This window comes from Myotis nattereri (assembly GCF_964212035.1).
Source record: "Myotis nattereri genome assembly, chromosome: 2".
Taxonomy (NCBI): Eukaryota; Metazoa; Chordata; class Mammalia; order Chiroptera; family Vespertilionidae; genus Myotis; species Myotis nattereri.
Window position 1 is genome coordinate 205,116,658 of NC_138076.1, and position 24,779 is coordinate 205,141,436.

The 24,779-nt window shown below is 45.1% G+C and overlaps 1 protein-coding gene across 2 annotated transcripts; it reads right to left on the reverse strand.

Annotated features, from left to right (window-relative positions):
• Positions 1-242: 242 nt before the first annotated feature.
• Positions 243-24,089, reverse strand: BPIFC (BPI fold containing family C). 2 transcript variants are annotated; one of them, XM_081084928.1, is made up of 13 exons: positions 23,541-24,089; positions 22,153-22,308; positions 21,957-22,020; positions 19,935-19,995; positions 15,622-15,713; positions 14,003-14,179; positions 12,806-12,859; positions 11,565-11,735; positions 10,870-10,937; positions 3,853-3,895; positions 2,183-2,246; positions 1,371-1,447; positions 244-842 (listed from the first exon to the last, which is right to left on the reverse strand). In XM_081084928.1, exons 3-13 carry the CDS (start codon positions 21,990-21,992, stop codon positions 720-722), a joined length of 966 nt encoding a protein of 321 aa, XP_080941054.1. In that variant the 5' UTR covers positions 21,993-22,020; positions 22,153-22,308; positions 23,541-24,089; the 3' UTR covers positions 244-719. The 2 variants fall into 2 exon arrangements, with proteins under 2 accessions (XP_080941055.1, XP_080941054.1); XM_081084929.1 differs by lacking the exon at positions 19,935-19,995 and having other exon boundaries at positions 243-842; positions 23,541-24,055.
• Positions 24,090-24,779: the final 690 nt, after the last annotated feature.

The following is a 24,779-nucleotide window of genomic DNA, read 5'->3' on the forward strand; positions in this document are numbered from 1 at the left end:
TCAAGTGTGAGTTTCCAGGGCCAATACTGGGCACTGCCATTTAATTTAACCTGGGAAGGAAAACACCCTAAAACTTAAAGAAGTGATACAACTTCCAGACACCTAAGAGGCAAAATCAAGTCTTGAAATCTGCACAGCCTCAGGTTTCATCAACATTAAAGATGCTAAATTCTCTTCCCTCTTTTCTGTCTTATTTTATTTTTCAAAGGGACAGGAAATTTTGCAAATAAAAAGACAAGGTTGACATCGATAGAAAACAATTTTAATTAAATACAGGGGACAGTAGCAGTAAATATAAAACACAAAATCCAACATACAGGAAGGGGGAGAACCCTCGAGAGCTGAAAGGGCTGAAGGGATCTCCACTGACAACACCAATTCAAATCTTGTCCTTACGCGTTTCTCACACACCTCTTCAGAAGCACAGGCCTAGCTCTTGTTCACAGAATCTTATAAACACAGAAACACACACCATGCATTGAAACATGAACACACATTCAAATGATCCTCCCTACACATGCACAGAGGCACACACATCCTGGTTTAACTCTTTAACCCAGTTTGCTCCCTCTGTCGTAGAGGGCTCCAGAAGGAAAATTTTCAACCTAGGCACTCCACAGGAACTTTAAGACTCCAGCGTGCACTGTTTTCTCCTTCTCAGTTGACAGTCGGTGGGATTAAGGGCCAGTGACTTCCTGGAGTGGACTCCAAACCAGCAATCAGGGCACTGATTTGTCCATCCACTGTCCATTTATGAGATTCAGACCTTCCCAACCGTAGAAACTTGGTTGCCGTTTTAAGGGCGTTTCATACTTCAGGTCGGTGGAAATCAAAAGGAAATGCTGAAAAAGATGTAACAATGAAGATAAGGTGAAACTTGAGGCATCTACAGCCATAGGATGTCTGGGTTTACCTGAGGGGTGAGGAAGAGGTGGTTTCTTTACCAGGTCCTACTGTGTCACATCCTCTCCTCCCCTCCCCCCCAGCCATGCCTTTTGCAAGCTCCATAAACCACTTCACCTCTCTGAATCTTACTTTCCTCATCTATAAAATGGGATGGATACTCCCAGCCTTCCAGGCTGTCTTATGGAATAAAGAAAATAAAAGTGCACTACAGTGCCTCTTGTTCTGTGGTGTGAATAAATTTGGCTGCAAAGGGAATTTGGACCTGGCCTGATTCTAAAATTCAAGTTTAAATGCTCTTCATTGTTAACTGCAAGCTTCAAGAGCTAAACATTTTGTTTATAAGATTCCTTGGGCTCGGAAAAAAACAAAGCAGAACAAACTAAAACAGAAGGTAAGCAAGTAGAAGGAGGCTTATTCTACTATGACCAGCAATGGGGCAATTAAGAGACTGTTCACATTCTTACCTCAAGGACTTCAATGTCTGAATTGACGAATGAGATTTTGTGTGGGCTGGGCAGAGGAAATCCTTGCTGCAATTTTGCTAAAATATAAAACAAGATGTAACATAATTGGGCACGGGCACAGAAGTTTTGTCAAGCTTTTCAGTAAGAGACTAACAGGCAGCTTTTAAATAATCTATCTTTTCATTCTCCCTGGTCCTTTATTTTCATTTTTTTCCGACATGTCCCTAGCATTGCCCCGGAAGAGTGGCTAATTAATCCATTCTTAATAGAAATGCACCTGCAATTATGTGCATTTGGATCGCAGAAACATGCTGGCACCTTGTCCAATTTATATTTTGAAAACACCTTACTTTTTGGGTCCTGAGAACATTCTGGTCTCAAATACAAAGCATAATTTAAGTAAGCCAAACTCAAGATGCTGCTGTGTATAAACATTTGTCATTCATGAAAACTGTGTCTATCTAGATGGTGGTCTTTGCATAAGAGCCAGAGAGACACCGACCGCTCAGGAGAATAATGCCATTTCTGGCTGAAGGCGACTCTTCACTGTGTAAGGAGAATGGTTTCAATCTCCGTAACTCAACCAGTGATAGCCTTTCTTGCCGAGTCTTCATGCAGAGTTGCTAACAAGGCTTGGATCTGGAATAACTAATTTTGCAACCGTATCCTTGATGGTACAAACTTTGCAAATTGTGGCACTGGCCTGGATTCCTAATAACACCTGAGAAGTACAAGCTTTGGGTGGAAAGTCCCAAACAATCCCTGACATTTGGCCAATGTCAGAGTCACATGGTTTCCCAAGGACCTCTTACCGTTGGCCAGTGGGAGGACGCCAAAGTGGAGAATGGAGGACAAAATATTTTCAAACCTCAAGACCTGAAATGAAAGGGGAAACGAAATCACTTGGGCATTGTGAAAGAGCCATGCCTGGGTTAGGCCTGCAATTTCCCAGACCTTACTGGGATAGAGAGCTATGATTAGGGTCTCCCCATAGAGATACGTATTCTAGCTTCCAGACTCTGAAAGCTATTTTGTGGGAAACCACACTACAGAGTTTCCCAATCCCTTTTCCTCCTTGAGGATGGACATTTCCGCTCCCCTCTACCCTGGATCATGGTGACAACAAATGCCGAAGGACCATCTGGTGGCAGCAAACATAGCAGCTTAGATATCTGCCAAGTAAGACAATCCTGGACAACTAACACATATCCCAATGCGTAGTCTTTCCTTAATTTACTGGGAAGCCCAGCCACAGCATTATGTTATGCGCCATGGTTAATGACATCACCAGAAGCCCAATTTATCTTTAATAAACTATGGTAGTTGTATAGTCTTAGCAAAGTGCTGATTTCTGGGAAGGCTCAAGTATTAAGAACTAAATGGACTATGATAAACATGGATTCATTCAATGAATATTTTTTGAACACCCTCTAGGTTTAGCAATAATAAGGACCTCTTTGCAGCTTAACAAGGGTGGCTCTGAAGCAGATTTCCTAGCTTTACCTCTTGTTTATACCACTTTACTGTGTGATGCTGGGAAAGTGCCTTAACCTCTCTGTGCCTCAAGCTCCTCAACTGAAAAGTGACGATAACAGTACTAATCGCATAGGATGTTGTCAGGATTATACAAGTTAACATAATGCCTGGTAAATACTATTGTCAGTTTCCCCCCCCAGAAATGTCATGGTTAGTACAATCTGTTGTTGGTAGTGAGCAGTTTTTCTGGGTCTTCCTGGAAGACTTGGACTCATTTTGACTCCTCAGGGCTCAGGAAATATTATTTACAAGACAGTCAGCTATGCATTCTCACTGACTACTGTCTGTCATCTACCAAATGGCTATGCCACAGAGGTGCTAATCCAGGGTGACCCTACTTGAGAACCACTGCTCTAGAATATAAGCACCATGAAGTTGGATGCCAACTAGTGATTTGGCTGATCTTCCTGAAGCTTGGGAGGGGGGCTTCCAAGTTGCATGTTGGGATATACTCTTCCAATCAGGAGGTCACCAGCCTGCGCCCCCCACAAGGTATCTATACAACCAGCCTTGACCTAATTTTAAGAGGTGGATAGAAAGCCTTCAAAGAGCAAACTTGATCATGGCCTAATAGCTGACATGGAGCCTCGTTCTTTGGGAGTCTGGATCTTAAATTGAACTATAGAGGATTATTTTAGAAAAAAATAAAATCTTCCTGAAGACGCAGCCCCCCCCCCCCCCCCCCCGCAACATTACACAGTGTCTTAACAGTCAAGTTCCTTTTAAAGTCTTTCTGAGTAGATAAAAGTGAATTGGAAAGTTCCTCTCTTGTTTAATAGTTAATGGGCTTGGTGGACTGACCAGTAACTACATAAAGAATTTTAAAGTTAAAACCTACACTCCTGGGAAAACCAAGTACTCCTCAAGGCATAGAAAACAGTCATTCAGCTACTCTATAGGATTCACATTCTCCCGGGACAGGGAATGATGAGACTCTGATTCCTACCTCGATATTGTCGCGATTGGACTCTGGCAAAGAGAGGCGGAACCTGAGAACAAAACCACAAAAACCAACAGGTTAAAGGAGGAATATTTTAAAACAACCATTTAAGTAGAAAGAAACAAAAGGGGTCGGAACATTTTCTTAGCTCAATATGTTACTATTTAAAAAAACCCACACCACCCAATCTTGTAAGGACATGATGCTCTATTGCATCTTTACCCCTAAATTCACTGTTTAAGAAGCAGGGCAGGAAAAGCAGAAGGCCTGGGTTCCCCAAGTGCTTTTGCTCTGTGGGACTTAGTCTGTTGGCAACTTGGAATGCAGAACATCCTTAATAGTTTTCAGTCAACAGCCATAACAACCCCCCCTTCCCCTCCCTGCCGCCCCCGCCGCCCCAATCTCCTCTGATCTCTGAAGCTAAGCAGGGTTAGGCCTGGGTAGTACTGGGTTGGGAGAACAGTTCCAGGTCTTCTTGCTCTGAACTCAACCTCATAACTTCTCTGATCCAGGCTGGTACCTTATTAATAAACATGATGATGATGGTGATAATGATGACACTATATGACATGACCTAGTTTAGGAGATTTATACACTTTTTTAAAAATAATTTTTTTGTTAATCCTCATCTGAGGATATTTTCTCAGAGAGAGAGAGAGAGAGAGAGAGAGAGAGAGAGAGAGAGAGAGAGAGAAAGGGAGGGAGGAAGGGAGAGAGAGAGAAACATCGATGTGAGAGAGACACATCAACTGATTGCCTTCAGCACTCGTCCCAACCAGGGGTGGGGAGTGAACCTGCAACCCAGATATATGCCCTTGGTCAGGACTCGAACCCACGACACTTTGGTGCATGGGCTGATGCTTTAACCACTGAACAACACCAGCCAGGGCTAAACATTTTTAAATTTAAACTTCACAATAACCCTGTGATAGATGCAATTATTGTTGTCCCTTTTGCAGATGAGGAAACTGATGATCAGAGAGGAGAATTAAATTACCCAAGTCTCAGAGTTAGCAACTGATGGATCTGGATGACAAACTCACTCTACTTGACTCTAGAGTTCATGCCCGGCCGAGGCCACAGCTCTCAGAAGGCCGTATCACCTATACCATTTTTTATCTGTTCCATCACAACACATTGGGAAGCGTCAGCTCTGACAGCTGTCTGGCGTCACAGGCAGTGCAGGGTAATTGTGAAGGCACTGCTGGGACATGGGGAGGGATGCCTCCCCTGGGTCACACCACCTCCTATGGACAAGGCAGACCAGGTTGGAAATCTGGCCACATAAGGTAGGACACACTTGTGAGTTTTCCTTCTTTTCTTTCATCACAACCCCAAGCCATGATTGGTTGTTTCCGGAACCCCTGCTATGAGTGAGCTCGGCTGGGGTGTCCCACAAACCAACTGTCCTTTCCTCGTAAGACCATCTTCTGTCTCTCTCCGTGTTCTCTAGGCACACTCACCAGGTTTGCTTACTAATGGGCACGTCTCACTGTCTGCAGAGAAACAGGCAGAGCAAAGAGCAAATTCTCCCTCCTCTGTTTCTGAAAAACAAGTGCAACTCAGACCACGAGGTGGCGACTCAGTTCAGTCCTTTGACCTTTCATTGTCTGCCAGGCCCCTAGCCTGCTACGGAAAGCCTTGACACTAGGAACTAATTTTGATGACAGAACCACAGTCCTTGGGGAAAACGGGAGCTCAAATAGCCTTACTTTGCAGACATATAAGAATATAGCTTATTTTAAAAGTTTTGGAGAAGGTTTATTGTCCTGACCGAAAACCAGAGCTAAAGTGTAAACTCTGAAGCGTGGCAAGAGGCCCTTTATGATCTGGGCCAATATAGCAAATATGACACAATGAAAGTCAAGTGCAGCAAAGCACAGGCACTCACAAAGCCATTCCTCCAACCCTGTGGCCACAGCGGACATTGAAAATCAATCCTGCACTCAATATCTACCCTATAACAATTGTTTATCTCTTTGCCTGATTGTGAACTCCTTGAGGATAGAGATTCAGTCTTAACTTTGTATTCCCAGATTGAGTTCAGGGCATGGCACATTTAGGCACTTACTGTTCGTTCGTTCATTCATTCATTCATTCATTCATCCATCCAGCAGATATTTACTGAATACCTAATAGATTGTGAGCAAAACCAGACACAGCCACTGCTCTCATGCAGATTATTATAGCCTAGTGGGAAGGCAGGCATTAATCAAATGATCCACTGATGAAGGTGTAATTGAAGATTGTGATAACTGCTATGGTGGAAAGAAATACATTCATGGAGGCAAATGAGAAAGGAACCTCATCTTACTTGGTGGTTACGGGAAGTTTTCCAAACCACGGAAAAATGTCCTTGAGCTAACATGTAAGGGATGAGCAGGGTTAAATAGGCAAAAGGGGAAGGGAGAGAGAAGGGGTCTGGGCAGAAGTTGCAAAGGTCCTGTGGAGGGAACAGAGAGCAAGATGATGCTGGAGAGGCAGACGGGGTTGACCAGGCTAGGTTTCTCAGGCCATGTGAGAATTTTGATATTTATCCTAAGAGCAAGGAGTCGACAGAAGGTTTCTAAGAAGGGAGGTGATGCCTGTCTTCTGTAAAGATCACTCTGGCTGCAGCATGGAGGGAAGACTGGCAGGTGAGAGGTTTCCCAGGTGCTCATTCTATGCTCAGTGATGTGGTTTGCAATGTGCAGAATTTTATTTATGTGAGGGATGGAGAGAAGCTGCTGAGTGTGCAAGAAGCAATTAGAGAGCAATGCAAAGCAGTGTGTATTCAGGTGCTCTTTCGTAAGTTGCTGCAGGAAGTCTGAGAAGGTGGGATAAGGTAAAACAGCCAGCGTGGGCAGCGTGTGTGTGTGTGTGTGTGTGTGTGTGTGTGTGTGTGTGTGTGTGAAAGAGGGGGGGGGAGAAAGAAGAAGAAAAAGAAGAAGAGGAGGAGGAGGAGGAGGAGGAGGAGGAGGAGGAGGAGGAGGAGAGCGGGGGTGGGGGGGATAAACTGCCCTTTGAGAGAAGCACTCTGTACACTACCATGTCCCTTTGCACCCAGTACTGTAATCGCCTGAAACTGAGTGTTTCTCTCTCCAGACTGTGGATCTGGAAGGTCGACACCACTGTCCCCTCTACTCTCTGTATTAAGAACAGGGCAGAGCACATAATAGGTGCTTAATAAATTCTCAATGAGTGGGTATTATGGATAAATGAGCAGATAAAGGACATGGGTGGGAGAGTGTCTGTTGGAACTGAGGCCACTTTGAGGGTGAGCCAGTGTGGGTGTCATTGCACCAGCAGAGTGTTCACTTTAGGAAACTATAGGAAGTCAGGCTGGCTGGCTTGAAAGGTAGAACCAGTAACTGAAGAGCTTGAAACCCCAGGCTGTGGATTCAATCCAACTATGAAAGATTTTGAGTGGAGCCCATTCCAGTATTTAAGGATCCTCTAGATGAGGAAGAGTTCCCCAGTGTTTTAACTTGATTGCCTTCTGCAATCTGGAAATTCCCCCCAAAGAGTCAGGGAGGAGGGGAAGAAGTCATTTGGGGTTCCCTTCTCTGATGGAGCCACTCCCCCCACAGTGGCTTCAACATTCGCTCAGAGGAAGGGTGGAGATGGAGGTCAACAGGATGCCAAGTCTGAGCTCTGTTGACCTGTCCGAGCACTGTTTCAACAGAAACCGAATCCATTCTTCCCGGACCTGTTTTCCTCTCTGGGTTTCTCTCCAGATGGCTCACCTGGGGAAATGTTTATCTGCCCAGGCTTGAGGAGTGGAGTTAGGTGGTGATTCTATCTGCTTGTCGTCAGCTATATTTGCATTTTCTGCCAGTGTTGCATGGGAGGGGTTGTCGGGCATGTGTGTGTGTGCTAATGTAGTGGGGTGGGGTGCAGTTTGGAAGCATCCAAAGCCTCAATCCCATAGCAATGTCAAAAAGTGATCTAAAGCTCTAAATGGTTCAACACGAATGTGCATTTGATTGCTTCAAGCTTTGCTTGCAATTAAGAGGGTTAGAATTGCACCATCTGGATGAGAACCAAATAAGGGAAAGTGTTGTTTAATTTGGCCTCAGAAATAATTGCAAAATGTCTACTATGTGGGCCAACCTGTGCTGGGGTTACCGCCAAATAGAACTGTGTTTGGAATGAAATTCTCTATTGTAGATAGAGCAGTAAGAATCTGATGTACGACCGAGTGCCAACTCCACAGCTTTTAAGACCATCTGGGTCACACTTTGCTGCTAGAATGCGGAAAGAGAATGAAATACCACTGCTAGTAGGAACAGATCTTTCTTGAGCGCTGATAATGTATTGGGTATTATGCTTTTCACACTTTAGCTCATTGACCTACCCATACAGCGATGCTATGCAGAGGTGCTCTGTCTTGCTGGTGAGGAACTGATACTTGGAGAGGTTGATTAGCTTGCTCAAGGCCCCACAGTTCCAAATGACCGAGGCAGAGGTCAAACTCTCATATGTCTGGCTTTAGAGCCTGTGCTCTTAACAGACATACCCAAAGAGGTCAAGTTTGTTATTTCTACTCTCGGCTTTGGCTTTCGTTATCCTTCCTTTACTCGGTTCCTTAATGCAACGAGAAGTCCAATGCCAGTGTCTCCTCTATCACTACTTACCAATGAGGAAGGTCATGCTCCCTGTTTCAGTTCAGTGTGACTCCATGCTCGTGGGTTTCCGCTTCTAGGCAGGGGATTTATTTTCTAAGTCTTAGGTCTAAGTCTTATTTTCTGAGTCTCAACTCTTCACTACACCAAAGGCACTACAATCCAGTAAGGAAACACTCAGGGCTTTGAAAACAGATTCACCCAGCTTCACGTTCTGGCTCCGCTATCCAATAGCTCTGTGACTTGAGTAAGTCATATTACCCCCAGAAACCGAACCATGGGGATAATAACACCTACCATCGGGGTATTCATTCAATCTACAGACATTTATTGAGTGCCGTGCCAGGTCCTGGAGATACAGGGTTGTGAGGTTGAAATGAAATAACCTATGTGCAGTGCTTGGCATAGGACCAGCAGACAGTAAAGCCTCACTAACACAGAGTAGTCATGACTAGTAGAACAAACAGCGATTTCTCTAAGCACCATCCCATCACAGGGGAGTGAGGTGTTTTCTGAATAAGGGAACTCTTGAAATGATCTTGTATGACTGAGCACCACTTTCTGCTGGCTGAGGCCAGCCCCCAATTTTAAATAATAGCCACAGCTGATGTTTCTTGAACACATAACATGCACCTTACATGTATTAACTCATGTATTCCTCACAACAACCCCTGAAGTAGAAACCCGCCTGGTAGTCTGGGCTGGGATCTGAACCAGCAAGTCCGACTGCAAAGCCTGTGAGCTCACTACCTCTCTAGCCTCCCCTCTGGATGTGCCTCTGATTTCCGCAGCTCGTCTCTATGCAGCCCACCCCTAGCAGCTCCGGAAAGAACTGCTCCAGGCAGGGGATGGTTAGAAAGGTGGGGTGTTCTGGAGAGCTGCATTTGAAGACCCGTGTCCACCGATTCTTCTCAGGGATGTTTCCCTGATCCCCACCCGCTTTCCTCTCCTTCCTGCTCTGTCCCTCTAACATCAGATGAAACCAGCCCATCCTGAAAAGCCGTGCTTGCCTGCGAAGCCCAGGAGTGGAGACACTGGCTGGGGTGGCCTGTGTGGGCGGCGGGGCTACCGTTCTCGCTGCCAAAGGCTAAGGCCACTCTTCCAGCACCACCTCTGCTCCTTGGAAAAGCCTTGCCTCTCACGTTGGCTGCCTGAAGTCTGAGTGAAGCCCGGCCCACTCGCCTGGGCCATAGTCTGCTCCTTGCCGGAGGTTTGCTACAGTCCCCCCTGCAGGGGCCACCCTCAGACTCACGCAGGCAACCTGTGCAGTTAGGACGGGGCCTCTGCTCAGAAGGGCCCTGCTCGGTTAAATGCCCTGCTCTCTCCATCTTGAAATTCTACATAATTTTTGAACAAGGGGTCTGCATTTTCATTTTCACAGGGCTGACCCATGTACTCATGCAGTTCCATATTTTTACTTGTTTCACTTAGTATTACAGGTACTTTATTGAAAACATCTTGCAATGGGGAAAAAATGGGGACATGCAATACTTTCGACAATAAAGTTGTGTTGTGTTTTTTTTTTTAAGAAAGAAAACGTGTTTTACAATAGTCCTGATAACCATCAAGTTGACTGATGGTGATTGACTTAGTTTCCCCTCTGTTGGTTTCCTATTCCTATTATTTTTGGACTCTGCCTTCTTTGTCTGTTTTATTCTTTGTCTATTTCCTCCTTTCACAGGTGTAATCTGGGCCATCTGATCATTCTGTATCTCCTCCCCACAGGCAGTCTGATTCATGGCTTCAACTACGGGCTTCATAGGGCTGAGGAAAACGGGCTGTTCCTCCAAGTGGCCATTAGTGTTCAACCATCTGTGTCTATGACCTGCTCAAGCCCCTTCACACCGCATGTGAAGAGAGCCAGCGGAGAGCCAGCCAGGCCCCGTGGCACAGGCTTGCTAAACTCTGCCTTACAGTAATGAGATCGGAGTGTCAGAGCCTGAGGATGTCTACGGAATGACTCAGTCCAACTTCATTATTTCTCAGGTAAGGAAGCTGAGACTCAGCGGTCAATAGACTTGATCACGGATATGGAAGCAGTGAGCAGGGATCTGAAACTTCATCCCTTGACCTCCAAGTTTTATGCTCTTTGCTCGATGGCATGGCTTCTGAATTTGTTAAAGAGGAATTTTAGTTTTGCATGGCTGAACCATTAGAATGTGCATTTATAGTAAATAATTATATTACCGTGTTGCCTATTTTAGCTTAATATTATTTAATGGGAAGGAAAAAAGAAAATGTTCGCAACACATTTTTAAGTCCCTACTTTGCAATGATCTGGACTATTGCAGGAGAAGTGTGTAAGTGATTCCTGTTCTGTCCAGCGGCAACTCGGTAACTGCACTTGCTGTCTTTGTCTCTGTGGTCTGTTGATTCACTCATGGTGAAGGTCCCCAACAGTCAAATCATTTGATCTTACCTGTTCAGAGACAGGGAGCAGATCAGCCTTTGTCCCAGAATAACCAGGCCGACACTGGTGCTAGCGACCTGCAGACAAGAAAAGCATGGGTTGTCAAGAGTGAAGCTCTCTGGCCATAAATTGGCCATAGATATTATTCCCCATAGTGGAAACATCATAAGCTCCATTTCCCTCTCATTCTGAGAGATATTTGAAAGAAATAATTCTAAAAATACTGTCTTTCAGGTAAGAAAACTAACTATAAAGACTTCTGCTTGAAGATCTCCTTTAAACTGTTTTTTTCCCCCTTCCTAATCTCTCCTCTCTATGTACCATATGTGTGTGTGTGTGTGGTATTTCACTTAGGTTCACTGTATTAGTCCCTTTCTATTGAATTGTATTTGGCCTTTATCTGCTCAAATAAACTTGAATTCCACCTTGATTAACTTATTTCAAGGGAAAAGAAGCTTGGCTGTCAATGTAACTGAAGCAGAGGGAAGGGCACATGGGGAGCAGAGAAGGGCGCAGAGCTATTTTATAATGTATGGGGTTTGAGCACTGGCCTCTCATAGCTCCCCACACCCCATCTCAACTCTGTCCTCACTCCTGATACATCACTTCCCAGCCCTCCAAGCACTTAGGAGGCCATGCTGGCCAGTGGTTTCTACAGGAGAGCACCGGCATCCACAGGCTGCCCTCTGTCCCCACAGACTTACAAAGTCCATGGAAACGATGGTCTCGGCAGTGGAGTTCTCAGACTGGGTGAGTAACATGATGGAAGCAGGGATGTCCAGGGTGAAGTTCCCTGGTAGTAAACTGATCACGGGAGGCTCCGTGGCCATGATCCGAACCATGAAGGGCTGGGACAAGATGTAGATCTCCGCAATCTGCCCGGGTTCAGGGAATAAATGGAGACCGGGGGTTGTGAGTTGATGAGTGAAAGTCACAAATTTGGGGTGACTAAATCTTACATCATGCAGTAAGAATAGAAGAAAAGCTCCTTAATAGTAACAACAACAACAACAACATGCCAAAAACAAATAATAATGGCCGAGGTTTATTGGACACACACTGTGTGCCAGGCACCATGCCAAGGCTGTTTGTATTATCTAATTTAGTCTTCACAAAATCCCTGTGAGGCAAGTTCTCTCCATTTCACAAATAAAAAAAGTCAGTCTTGGAGAGGTTCAGTCATTTTCTCAAGGTTCCAGGTGAGTAAGTTGTAGAATTGGGGTTCAGATGTAGGTCTGTGTGATTCAAGATCCTTACTCTAAATCCAGGATGCTCTAGAAACAGTATGTCTTGCCCAGCTGGCGTGGCTCAGTGGTTGAGCATAGACCTACGAACCAGGAGGTCATGGTTTGATTCCTGGTCAGGGCACATGCCCGGGTTGGGCTCAATCCCTAGTGCGGGGTGTGCTGGAGGCAGCCAATCAATGATTCTCTCTCATCGTTGATGTTTCTATCTCTCTCTCCCCCTTCCTCTCTAAAATCAATAAAAATATATTTAAAACAAACAAACAAACAAAAGAAAAACAGCATGTCTGTCTTTGTCCTCAGGGGCAAACCTGAGCCTTTCATACACTTGGTCCAGCACTCAGGTGCTCTGAGGCATGGCATTAATCGTTGCTTGATGAAAGGCACAAGAAGGGCACTAGCCATTCATTTCCCATTTAAGCTAATTATTTCCAGTGTGTGGAACCTTGTGGGTGCAACAGATGATTTGTCTTTTGAACTTAAAATCTTTTAATAGTAAGATGTTCAGTAAATATTTGTGGATACTTGAACAAAAGCAAAAAATTCCTTAAGAATGTAAACATGGACTCGGGCTTGCACCAAAAAGGAATAAAAAGAACCCCCAAAATAAAAGACAAAACAACAAAAGAACCCCAAGTGTTCTGGAAGTAATTCCAACGAAACCAAATACACTATCAAGGAGTCAAATCCTGACCACTTACCCGGGAGAGAATGTTGCCAACGCCTTGAGAGTTTCGAACCAAATGGCTGGAAATCTGGAAAATGAAGCCCATCATGTCAGAGTGTAAGGTTTGTACTTCAGGTTGTCTTTTTAGGGAAAATATAGTATTCCCCATAATTTGTATGAATTATGAAGCTGTTGCACCAGAAAAAGTGTTTGAAGGCAACTTACCATTTTATAGACCAAACCCAGGAAACATGAGGCCAGGGAAGGAAAGTGACTTGCACACGGGGAGCCCCACAGGAGAGAGATACATTCCTTTTGAGTAAGTGGCTTTTAACCGTGGGAACACTGTGTACATCATATACTATGTGTGGTCCATGTATAAATATTCTATGGTGGTTAACAACATGTTTTATGCTACTGTCTCCATTACGGAGACATAGAAGGCTTAAGTAATTTATCTTCACGGATGAGTGGTTTTAAGTCTTGAAGCTAGAAGTGTCTAATTTTCAGCACATGGTAGCTGGTATGGCCAACTTAGTATTCTGAACATAAGGTTTATGACAACGTGCATAATTAAGACCTTCGGAATGAAGATTCATAAGGGATGCTCAGTAAAAGTTGTTGGTTGGCTGGCTGGAAAGAGTGTTCTCATATGTAAAAGGGAGGGGCATGGCAGAGAGAATCAGTGAGTATCTGTATTCTCACAGTCACTGCAGATAGGTCAGTTGCAGAAGAAATATTTATGTTGGCATAACATAAGGAATAATAATAATAATAACCAGCAACACTTATAGTATACTTTCTCTGTGCTGGGCATTGGTCTGAATGCTTTAAATATATTTAAATCTCTTTAATGTCCACATCAACCTATGGGTTATTATGGACATTAAAGAATTATTATTATTCCAATTTTTCAAATGAGGAAACTCTGGCACAGATAAGTTAAATAAACTGAAATTGCCCAAGGTCACAGGTAATAAGTGATGGAGGGGGTCCTGTCATCTAGAACAGTGACTTGGAGTCATAAAAAAATGAAATTAGAAGAACTGGAAACTCAACAACTTTCCAACTATTAACATTCATGCCACAACTCCTTCATTCATTGTCCTGATAGGAGTGCTGGTCTACAGAGCCTAGGAATAGAAGTTATGACATAGAAGCCCCCAACTGGGATACTTATGATAAGATGAAATGTGGGAGCCGACTGTCATCACCCGTTAGCTCTCCTCACCTCTTTTGTGGAGAGAGTGACATTGAAAGCCCCAGCTGCAAAATGAGCAAAGGAAGCAGATTTAAAGAAATATTCGGAGATTCCAATGTAGAGCATAGAGTCGCTGCGTTCTGGGAGCTCAAAAGGCACTGGGGAGAAGGGGGGGTCGGCGAGGTTTTCCAGTGGGTAGAATGCGCCCTGTAGGAAAAGAGAGAGAGGGCAGTGTGTTAGGTGAAGGCTCAAATATGCAGGACACAAGAAGGTGGACCCTCTCAGGTCAGAATAAGAAAAATTGTAGAAACTCAGTAGAGAAGAAAAAATGATAAGGCCTTCTGACTCCTTGACTAGTGACCATGTTTCAAAGCTCTGACGACTTCTTGAACGTACATCTGGGCATGTCTGTCCACTCTGGGGTGTAAACTAGTGAGAAGTTCCTTGTTGGTCCTCTTCTCCAGGAAAGAAAGGCAGGTGCATTTAGCTGGAGGTGACAGCTCTGAATACTTCCTGAGGTGCCAGGTAGAGATGTCAACCCCTGACCGTCAAACCCTGTGATTGCTGAGTGTCTGGGGTGTCACAGAAAGACTCAGGAGGCTCCAGAACTCTATATGAGTTAAAGCATTCAGCAAATATTAATTGAGTTGAACTGGGTTGAACACGGCACCTTGAACTGCACCTGCATCACGTGTTCATGAATGCACCATGCGTTTCAGAAGTCTAGGAGAAAATCCATGGCATTTCTAACGGCCCTCATTAGCCACTGGTTGTCTTGTGTAATGTTTAACTAATGTGAATGACTCTGAGTGATTGAAATATAAGCCAATGTGCATTTTTAAAAACAATGATATTAACTTTGGGGTAAAACTAAATATAAGGGCAGTTAGTCACTTTCCCAGAACCAAACAACATTTTCATGTGCTAATAGCCCCAGTAGAGGTCGGCAGCTTGCAGTTAAATGGACTAATCTGAGAGGAATAGAAGTACTAACATGTACAATTACTGATGTGGTAAGTTCTAATAATTGCAGACCACTCTACTTGCCTCTTAGCCTCACCCCACTCCCAGAGGCAAAGGCATCATGAGACTCTTCTTGAAGAAGACAGACATGTCTTGTGCAATCCAAACCATTGTTGACCGATCAAGGAAATGTTCAAGAGTCTTTCGAAAGAGCATACCCATCAGGGATTGTTTCAAAGAAAATTATTTGAAGAGCATGTAGGTATATTTCCTCTGCACACATTTGTTCCCTGCATACAGTCGGCCCTCTGTATCTTTAGGTTCTACTTCAACCAACCGCAGACAAAAATACTTGAAAACAAAGTTACATTGTTGCTGAGGGGCACTACGGAGTTAGGCCTCTGATGGTTGTGTCGCACGGAGCATGTACATTTTCTTTTAACAACCATCTACCTAGCATTTATGTTGTATTAGGTTATGTAAGTAATCTAGCAATGATTTAAAGTATACAGGAGGCTGTGCCTGGGTTAATTGCAAACACCTTGCCATTTATGTAAGGGACTTGAGAATGGAAGATTTTGGTCTAGGGAGGTGTCCTGTAACCAATCTTTGGAGGACACAGAGGGGCACTTGTACTGGCTGTTGGTAGCCAGGATGAGAACTCTGATGATGATGATAAAAGTTACCTTCAAATTCAGGTCAATGTAGTTCTCAGTAATTTCTGGGGAACTCATTAGCGAATAATCCAGCAGGGTATAGTTGTCAATCTTGGTTAAAACTAAAACAGAGAAAGCAAAAAGCAAATTTACATTCATTAAATGCCGGGAGCCGGTCCATCCTTGCTGTTTCAAGGGACCTGGCATATATGGCATACTGTTCTTAATATGTTTGCTCACCTTCTTGGCACTATGTGTTTTAACCAAGGTCTCTGAGAAAGGTTGTTTCCCCAGGTAGGGATTTTCCCCTGAAGTTAGGGAGGGAATAAAACCTCTTAACTAAGTGCCAGGTGGGTAATTAATCACTTTAACTACGAACAATCATGCTTAAGCTACATAATCTTTACTCCCTGGAATGGAGATAAGAAACGCCCTAACCTTTGTAATAGAGATTGATAGGATTGGAATCAACTGGTATAAATACAGATGTAAGAAGACAGAACTTAGAACACAGAACTTAGAACACAGAACTTAGAACACAGAACTTAGAAGACAGAACCGAGAGACAGAACTTAGATGAAGATCCTAGAGACAGAACCTGGCTACAGAATCTGGATAGAACATGGCAAGAGAACCTGACTAGAACCTGGTGACTGAACCTGGCTGGAGAAGCTGGAGAACCTGGAGAACCTGGCTGGAGAACCTAGCAAGAGAACCTGGACACAGAACTTGGCTGGAGATCCTAGCCAGAACTTCGCTGGAGATCCAGACCAGAACTTGGCTGGAGATCCTGGCTAGAGATCCTGGCTAGGCTGCTGATCAACTGAACGCTGTCTCCGTGTCCTTCCTTCTTCGCCGACTCCGTCCACACCTTTGGGGACCCCTGGACCTGCTGGGGTTGGACCCCAGCATCTGGCGCCCGAACAGGGACCCCTAGGTAAGCCCCATTCTCAGGATGGATAGGACTCCACCGTAGGAAGAGGGTGGATAGTCTTCGCTGACTCCGTCCTCACCTTTGGGGACCCCTGGACCTGCTGGGGTTGGACCCCAGCAATTAAAAGCATAATATATGATTAATGTATATCTAGAACAAATTTTTAAAAATTTAAGAATTTAAAATTATATTGTTTAAAAGAATAATTACCCTGTTTCATAAGTAATACACGTTCACATTTTTCTGATTATTTATTTATTCATTTATTTATGTATTTATGTAATAGCTGACATTCAATATTATATTAGTTTCAGGTCATGCTCACTTTATAAGATCCAGGAAAAGTAGGTAAGTCAAAAGAAGAAAGTAAAAACCCTTTTAAATCACATTACCCTGAGAGAAACTTAAAATTTCGGTATATACCCTTTTTATTTCTCTCTGTCTCTCTCTCTCTTTCTCAATGTACATAAATTCTTTTTTAAAATATATATTTTACTGATTTTTTACAGAGAGGAAGGGCGAGAGTTAGAAACATCGATGAGAGAGAAACATCGATCAGTCGCCTCCTGCACACCCCATATTGGGGATGTGCCTGCAAACAAGGTACATGCCCTTCACCTGAACTGAACCTGGGACCTTTCAGTCCACAGGCCGACCCTCTATCCACTGAGCCAAACCAGTTAGGGCATTCTTTTTAAAGAAGGAATTAGATGAACAAGTCACTTGTCAACATTAAGCCATACGTATCAGGCTGGTATAATGAGAGACTTTCAAGTTCTATGTTAAAGCCTCCTATGTAGTTAGAACTTAATTTTCTCACAATAAGCAGGCATCACTGTTGTAATTAGAAATAATTTTTAAAAAGAAATATCAAGAGAGACAGACAGACGGGAGTCAAATCCACTAGGTTGGAGAGGCCAAGGACATTCTCAGGCACAGTGCTACTGATTCACATCCTTTTTGTACTATCGTTTTCAGAGCCAAGCAGAAGGCCGGGCAGGGGGCCCGGGGCCAGGGGCCCGTGGGCATGGCTTTCAGGAAGCATGGACGTCAGTGTCTGGGACGGGTTGTGTGTGCGGTGGTGCGGTGGTGCGGTGCTCAGTTCCCGCCCTGGCCTGGGAGCTGCTTTCCCGACCACCTCCACGTGCTCTGTGAGAGGAAGGCTTCCTCCCTAGAGGCAGGCCCTGAGCACCACAGCTTCCCTTCCTGCACCTCATGCTTGGTTTATTCCATAGAAGGAGATGCGAAGGAAGAAGAGATGAAGCGATTTGCCAAGGTGAGGGAGCAATACTATCCTATGACACCATAGTTTTAAATCTGTTTTCAAATTCACAATCTCCATGGATCCACCATCAGCCTGTGAGGGAAGCAGGGCCGTGATCACTTTACAGGTGAGGGGAGTGCAGCTCCCAGAGGTACAGAAACTTGCCCAAGGCAAGCTAGGACATGAGACTCCTCCACCAGTTCTTTCTTCACTCCTTCTTTCTCTTTCCCTGCCTCCCCAACCCATTCATTTTCTTTCATCCACCTGGATCCATTCATCAATCCATTTGCCCAGCCGCCCATCTCCTGTCATCCCCTCATCAATCCAATATTTATTAACTTAGTGAGGCTTAGGCACTGTGCCTGGTGCTGGGAACACAGAGATGAGTCACAGTCCCTGCCCTCGTGGAACTCATAGTCTGGTGGAGGAGACAGACATATAAACGGGGAATCAGAAGACAGGGTAGTAAGAGCAGATCTAAAACTGAGCTCTTGATGGTCCTACTACAAACCTATTCTCACAGTCTTCCCCATTTAGGTAAATGGTAATTCCATTCTTCCAAGGTTCTGGTTGCTCAGGGTAAAAACTTGGGGTCATCCTTGACTCCCCTCATGACCTACATTCGGCGTGTCAGCGAATACCACTGTCTCTACCTGCAAGCTACATCCAGGACCTGAATGTGCCTCGCCTTCTTCATCTAGGCTCATGGGAGTCAGTAGCCTCTTAAGTGGTCTCCCTGCTTCCACCTTTGCCCCTCCCTCCTGTCTATTATTAATGGACAGAAGTCAAAGTGATATTCTTAAAATATAGATGAGATCATGCAAGCATTGCTCAGAACTCTCCAAAGGCTTCCCAATGACCTACAGAGTCCTGGACGTCTACCCATCTGCTTTCTCCTCCCTGACCTCATCTCCTGCTCTCCTCCCTCAACCCCCAACTCCCCCTGCTCCCCATATGGCCTCCTCACAGTTCCTCTAGCACACCTGGCATGTTCCCGCTTCAGGACCTGTGAGCTTGTGGTTTCTTCTACTTGAAATGTTCTTTGCCCAGATCTAGGAGTGGCTCACTCTCTACTTCATACAGATTCGTACTCTATGTTACTTTCTCAGTATCTAAAATGGCAACTCCCGGCCACACTATCTAAAATGAAAACCACTCCCCAGCTCCTTCCCTGCTTTAGTTTTGTTCTTATCACTCATCACTAGGATGCCATAGATTTTACTTATTATCTTGCTTGCTGTCTGTCTCCTCCCACTAGTCCCATGAGGGCAGGGATTTCTGTTTCCGAGCCTGACTGCTGCATTCCAGCACCAAGAGCAGCACCTGGCTTGTACCATTGGTGAATGAATGGGTGGACTGGAAAGAGAGAGACACTTTCAAAGTATCATGTGAGTATAGAGGAGGCGGAATTTTAGGGTGTGGACATCGGGTAAGGTTTCTTGGAAGAGACTATGCCTGAGCTGAGCCTGAAAAGATAAAGAGAAGTGAAGCAGACAAGGGATGGCCGAGGGGTAGCGAGTGGAAGGGACTGCATCCCTCACCGCTTAGCACAGTGTTGGCAATGAAATAGGCACTGATAATGTCAACTAAATGAATGAATGGGTGAAGGGAGGGGAAGCTTTTCTAGGCAGAGAGGACAGCATGAGCAAAGGTAAGGGGTGTGAGGTCAGGAAAGGCAGTTTGATTGCTGGAGCAGAGAAAGGTGCAAGATGAAGCAGAGAGAAGTAGGAGCCAGAGCGTGGCGGGTGGGTCTTGCAGTCCACGTTAAAACGTTTGGACTTGATCCCGAAGTCAGCGAGGAGCCAATGAAGGGGATAACCTGGCCCAGATTAGCATTAACCATTCTGAAGAGGATGCATTTAGTGCCAGAGCTGGGATTAAAGCTCGTGAGAGTTTAATTCTCTGAACGGCATCTGGTCTCCTGAAGCCACCCCCGCCTGCAGAGAAGTTGGTTGCAGAAGCAAAGAGCAGGCCCCATACACAGGCTGTGCCCCTCTGGTCCCCCACCTTCCCGAGGCTCTAGTTTGCAGAGTGGAAAGCAGACTGAAGAGGCGGAGCTGTACTGTGTGGAGAAGCAAACCTGGAGAGCACCAGAGTGGGAAGGTGGGGAAAGAACCATCCAGAAGAGACGGTTCAGAGACTCACCCTCCAGCATGCTGAGGTTGGCATTCAGTGCTTCCACCTCTCCCGTGATAATGGGACAGAGCTGGCCATAAAAGGAATTTTTAAAAAATGCAGGTTATCATATGATACTGGAAACCTCTATTTATGGGCGTAGACCCTGCCAGCAAACAGCTAGGAGACAGTCTCCATTCGGCCATCAAGACTTTCTTTTAAATTAGTTGATGTCTATGGGCCTCAAGTTACGTATGTATGGGCGGCAAGTCATTGAATGCTGACTAAACTTCACAGCCACTGGGACTCCACCCAGGGAGGCCCATAAAAGAATGAGCCACTGCCTTTTCTTCCTGTGCATGACAGGACATGTGCCCCAGTCCATGCTGGAGGTGTCCCACCTGAGGAACCTGCTATGCCTTTCCCCTGCTCTGTCATCCCCATGCTGCCGGGCGTGGACACAGCTGGGGCCTCTACTTCCCCGCTGGGCTGGTTCGACGAGATCCATTAGATCAGGCATCTATTTCAATTGAACCCCGCTTGGAATTAGAAAATAAACCTTGAATCAGACTCAAGCACATCTGGAGGAAGAAGGAAAGACATCGATGGACCTGCTGTGTGCCAGGCGTGTGCTATGCACTCAGGGTGGTGGTTACTAGCAAAGGCTCGGGAGGTGGGCTGCCTGGGTTGAATCCCTTGGCAAGTTACCTGTACTCTCTGTCCTCAGTTTCCTCATCTGCAAAATGGGAGTGACAATTGCACCTACCTCATCAGGTTACTAAGAGTAAGCATTCAGTATATGTTAGCTGTTGTTTTAACCCCATTTCATCCTCGCTATAGCTCTGGGAGGTAAGCCCTACTGTCCCCTATTTACAAATGGGAAAACTGAAGAAGGGAGGCTGGCAGAGTCACCAGGTGTCACATCACAGCTCGACAGCTGTGGTCTCAGTATTCTCTTCATTTTCCAGGGGCTCAGAGGGAATACTAGAGGCAAAGCAGCTATGATTCCTAAGTTGTATGTAAACTCCAGGCAAACTTAACTGTTGGCGAAGAACCATGCCTCGTTCTGAACAAAGGAATGATCAACTATGAGGTCCTTGAAGGTGGCAGCACTATTTCCCAGTCGCTCTTTAATGTGCACATCCACTGGCCCCCAGCCCCTGTCAGGTAAGGTGGAGAAAGACCGAGAAGCCTCAGTCCCTTGATGAGCCGGCAACCTCACTGGACAGGCTGCTTACTATTTCTACCTGTTGATTTCCTCGCCGGTATTCATTAAGCACTGAGCTGAGCACGAGGGAGAGGAGATAGCCAGATACTGTCCTTACCCCTTTTCCAGAAAGAAGTCTCCCTTCGTTCCCACTCTTCCTCATCCCTCTCTCTGTCTCCCACAAATATGGGTCATGGGTTCAGGGAAGGTCTGGTCAGGATTGGAAAGAGGGCACACAGCCAATCCCGTCTTTCCCCTTCCTCAAACTCGGACTTCTGGAATCTAGCTACTTGTAGCTTTGGAAGCCATCTTAACTCACATTGTTTCTATTGGCTGGAAATAGCCTATCTTCTTTCCAATTCCTTACCTATCCAGATCCTACCTATATTTCAAGGCCCAGTTCAAGTCCTGCATCCTCTAAAAATGTCTCCCAGGATACTTCCAGGATCTATTTATTTAATTTTCCCATTTCTCTGAACCTCTTCAGTTCAATCTAATGATCATATAAGTATGCCCTAAATTCAAGTCCTCATCCAGTTATTGCTTCACAAGCCTGACTTTGGTTTTCCTAAAAAGATGGTAAGTTTACTTCTTTTTCATATCCCAACAGATGCTAGCCTACTGCTGGGCATGCAGTGGGTACACAATAAATAAATTCTTGTTGATTGTTTGGCATGAACTTGAGGAAGGGAATTCTATAGAATGATGTGTGTGAAAGAGCCTTGGATGGTGCCTAGCACACAATAGGTGCTCAATAAAGGTTTATTGACCAAGAATTAATTCAAGCATGGCAGACCTGCGGCTGATGGCATTTGACCATGGTTGTGTAACCTCTAAAGACTTACCATTTCATTTAAGTTCTTTAAAATGGGTTTCTCCATGGGCTCAGCAAAGGAGTTATACAGGACACTGGAGAAAAAAAGGAAATAAGAAAGGGCTTACTGAGGGACTGTACCTGTTGGTATTAACCTCTCCTACATGCTGCCCGAGAATCCAGACCACCCCCAACTAGCCACCGTCCACCAGGGCACTCTCCCTCACCTGAGTTCTCCAGAAAACGAGACGTGGGCGTGGCTCACTTGGGCGTGGCAGTCTTGGAGCTCCAGGTTTGGCTGACCCAAGTCATTTCGGGTCAGGGTAAGGATACCCGCGAAGTAGACCCCAGAGAGAAACAGATCAGCTCCTCCTGAGTCTTGGCTGTTGAGAGAAAAAGTGCAAGGTTAACCAGGCCTCGGCAGGGGAGGAGATGGCTCAGTTCTCTATCCATGGACTCTGAGCTCCTGGAGGGCAGGACCCTTGTCACCTCTGGATTCCTGGCACCTACAACAGGTAGGATCAGAGCAGGTGCTGAATGAATATTTGCTGAACAAATGAAGTAATGAATTATGGGAATGGTGACAGCTTTAGGGACCTTTCAGTTATTTCATCCTCAGTGCCCTGCCCCCGCCCCAGTGGTTGAGCACATACTGAGCACCATTCGTATACAATGCTTGTTTAGAGAGAGAATATGGTTGGGGGCGGGGGAGGGGTTGGCCACACGTTATGTAGGAGGGGCATGGATGGGAAAGGGACACTTAGTCTGTGAACTCCTTGAAGGAGTGGAGTATGTGTTACTCATGTCCATGTCCCCAGGACTTAGCTGGTGGCCTGATGCAAAATAAGCATGCAATGTAAAGCTGATGACTCAGCAAAGACAAGAATAACAAGAATAAATACATGAATCCATGCTACTTATAGGAGGATATGTCATTTCTCCCCAGTCCACAAGAGTGCTTGGAGTTCTTGAGATGGGAATAAATGGTAAACAGTAGGCACTCAATAAATGTTTGTTAAATGACCAAGTAGGTGAATGAATGTGTTATTCTGGGGCACCAACCAAGGCAGACCTAAACATTATACCTAGGATAGCAACTTGTACTAGTGGGTGGTCTGTAAACATACCTTGATTTGATCCCTTCTTTCTAAGGAGGGTGCAAAGGCCTTTTGTTAGGGGAGAACTGGGCGCAAGCTGACTATCCTCTTCCAACCTCCTTGTGACAGGAAGGCTCCAACCTCCCTGTGAGGTAGGAAGGCCCCACAGATGGCAAAGAGTATTCAATGACTGGCTAAGATCATACAGTGACCCATGAGGCATCTCAAGTGTAGAGCGCATGTCCGTTTCTCCAACCGTCTTTTAGCTCTTAGGAAATCGTAAAGGACCTTTCGACCAGTTACTCTGTCTTGCTGGTAAAGATGACTTTCAGCCCTTCCCCTCTGACACCCAGCAGAGATATTCTGATTTAATTCTCTCCTGGAAAAATGCTCTTGAAAAAGAGTGTTAATGGTTGAGGAAAGAAGCCCAACATCAAAAACATTAGCAAATTTCCTCACTTTGGATTTCTGCTCCATTTCCCCCCACAAGGGCAGCAGGCTTTTTAGGGGATACTCACAAAAGTGGCGACTTGACTTCCCAGTTTGTGCTGATGTTGGCCGTGCCGTGGTTGGTCAGGGCCTTGATTCCCACCCCCGGCACAAAGGCTAATGACGTGTTGGGAAATGAAAAGGCATTGATTTTTATGCTGTAAAACAAGAAACAGAGGAGTTAGTGTGACACATCGCTAAGTAAGGGAAAATGGGAAATTCAGTTGTAGAAATTGTGACTGTGAACTCCCACGGAGCAAGGAACCCCGGGTCTGCAGTGGTGCCTCTAGGCACTGCCTTCTAATTCCCCTCAAACTCTGGGCAGGCAGCTCCTGTGCCACATTGAGGGGGGAAACGAGCAAGTTTGAAAGAAAATTTGCAAATAATCAATCTACTTTTTTTAACTTCTTTAAAGACAAAAAGAGGTACACTTGCCATCATACCTTTTCCTTCAGCTATTCCAGTGGTTCTAAATAGGGGTCATTAGTATTTTGGTTAGGACAACTAATTTTTGGTAGAGAACTGTTATACACATTGCAGGATATTTGGCACATGTGCCAACCAGCTAAATGCCAGTAGTGTTCCTCCCCCCGAATCATTGGGAGAATCTAAAGGGTGTCTCCTCCTCTTCCCAAATGCCCTCTATGTGACACTGTCTTCCCTAGTTGAGAAACTTATTTTATAGAGTTAACTTCCCCCTAAGATTCTCTGATCTGTCAAACAGGCACCTAGGAGGCAGTGGGTTGCATGTAATCTACATAGGTAGATGGCCACATGCATTATGGTAGGTTATTGTTATGAACATGTGAGTACTCATTGCCAGGCACTGTGCTGAGCACTTCACGTGTATTCGCTCATTTTAACCCTCACGATAATCCTATGAGGCTGTTGCTGTTTTTGCAAACTGCAATTCAGAGATGAGAAGACAAGAAACTTGGCTGAAGTCATGTATAAGTGGTAGAACCAAATCTGGAAACCCCTCAGTCTGCCTTCAGACCGTGTTCTTATCCACGAGGCGATGCCACTTCATTATTGTGCAAAGGGCACTCGACTTGGAGACCAGTTTTGTGCTGGCGGTGCAACCTTGGCTAAGACACGTCACCGTTTTCAGTTAATCACTCAGAGGAAGTGCTACAGGCAGGTGACGGAGACAAAATGAGGCCACCTGTGCATCATTGTTGCTTAGCAGGAAGGCATTGTTGTGAGCTAAGATCAGGAAGATTGCAAGACATGAGTGTGATAGCTGATAAGAAATGGTTATTTTGCTA

Bases quoted from the DNA above. Each gene is read 5' to 3' on its own strand.
- BPIFC (XM_081084928.1), bottom strand. From the start codon at position 21,992: ATGGAGAAACCCATTTTAAAGAACTTAAATGAAATG. The intron at 2,247-3,852 runs GTAGGAATCAGA...CTTTCATTTCAG, and splicing joins CCAATCGCGACAATATCGAG to GTCTTGAGGTTTGAAAATAT. The intron at 1,448-2,182 runs GTAAGAGGTCCT...TTTATATTTTAG, and splicing joins CGTCCTCCCACTGGCCAACG to CAAAATTGCAGCAAGGATTT.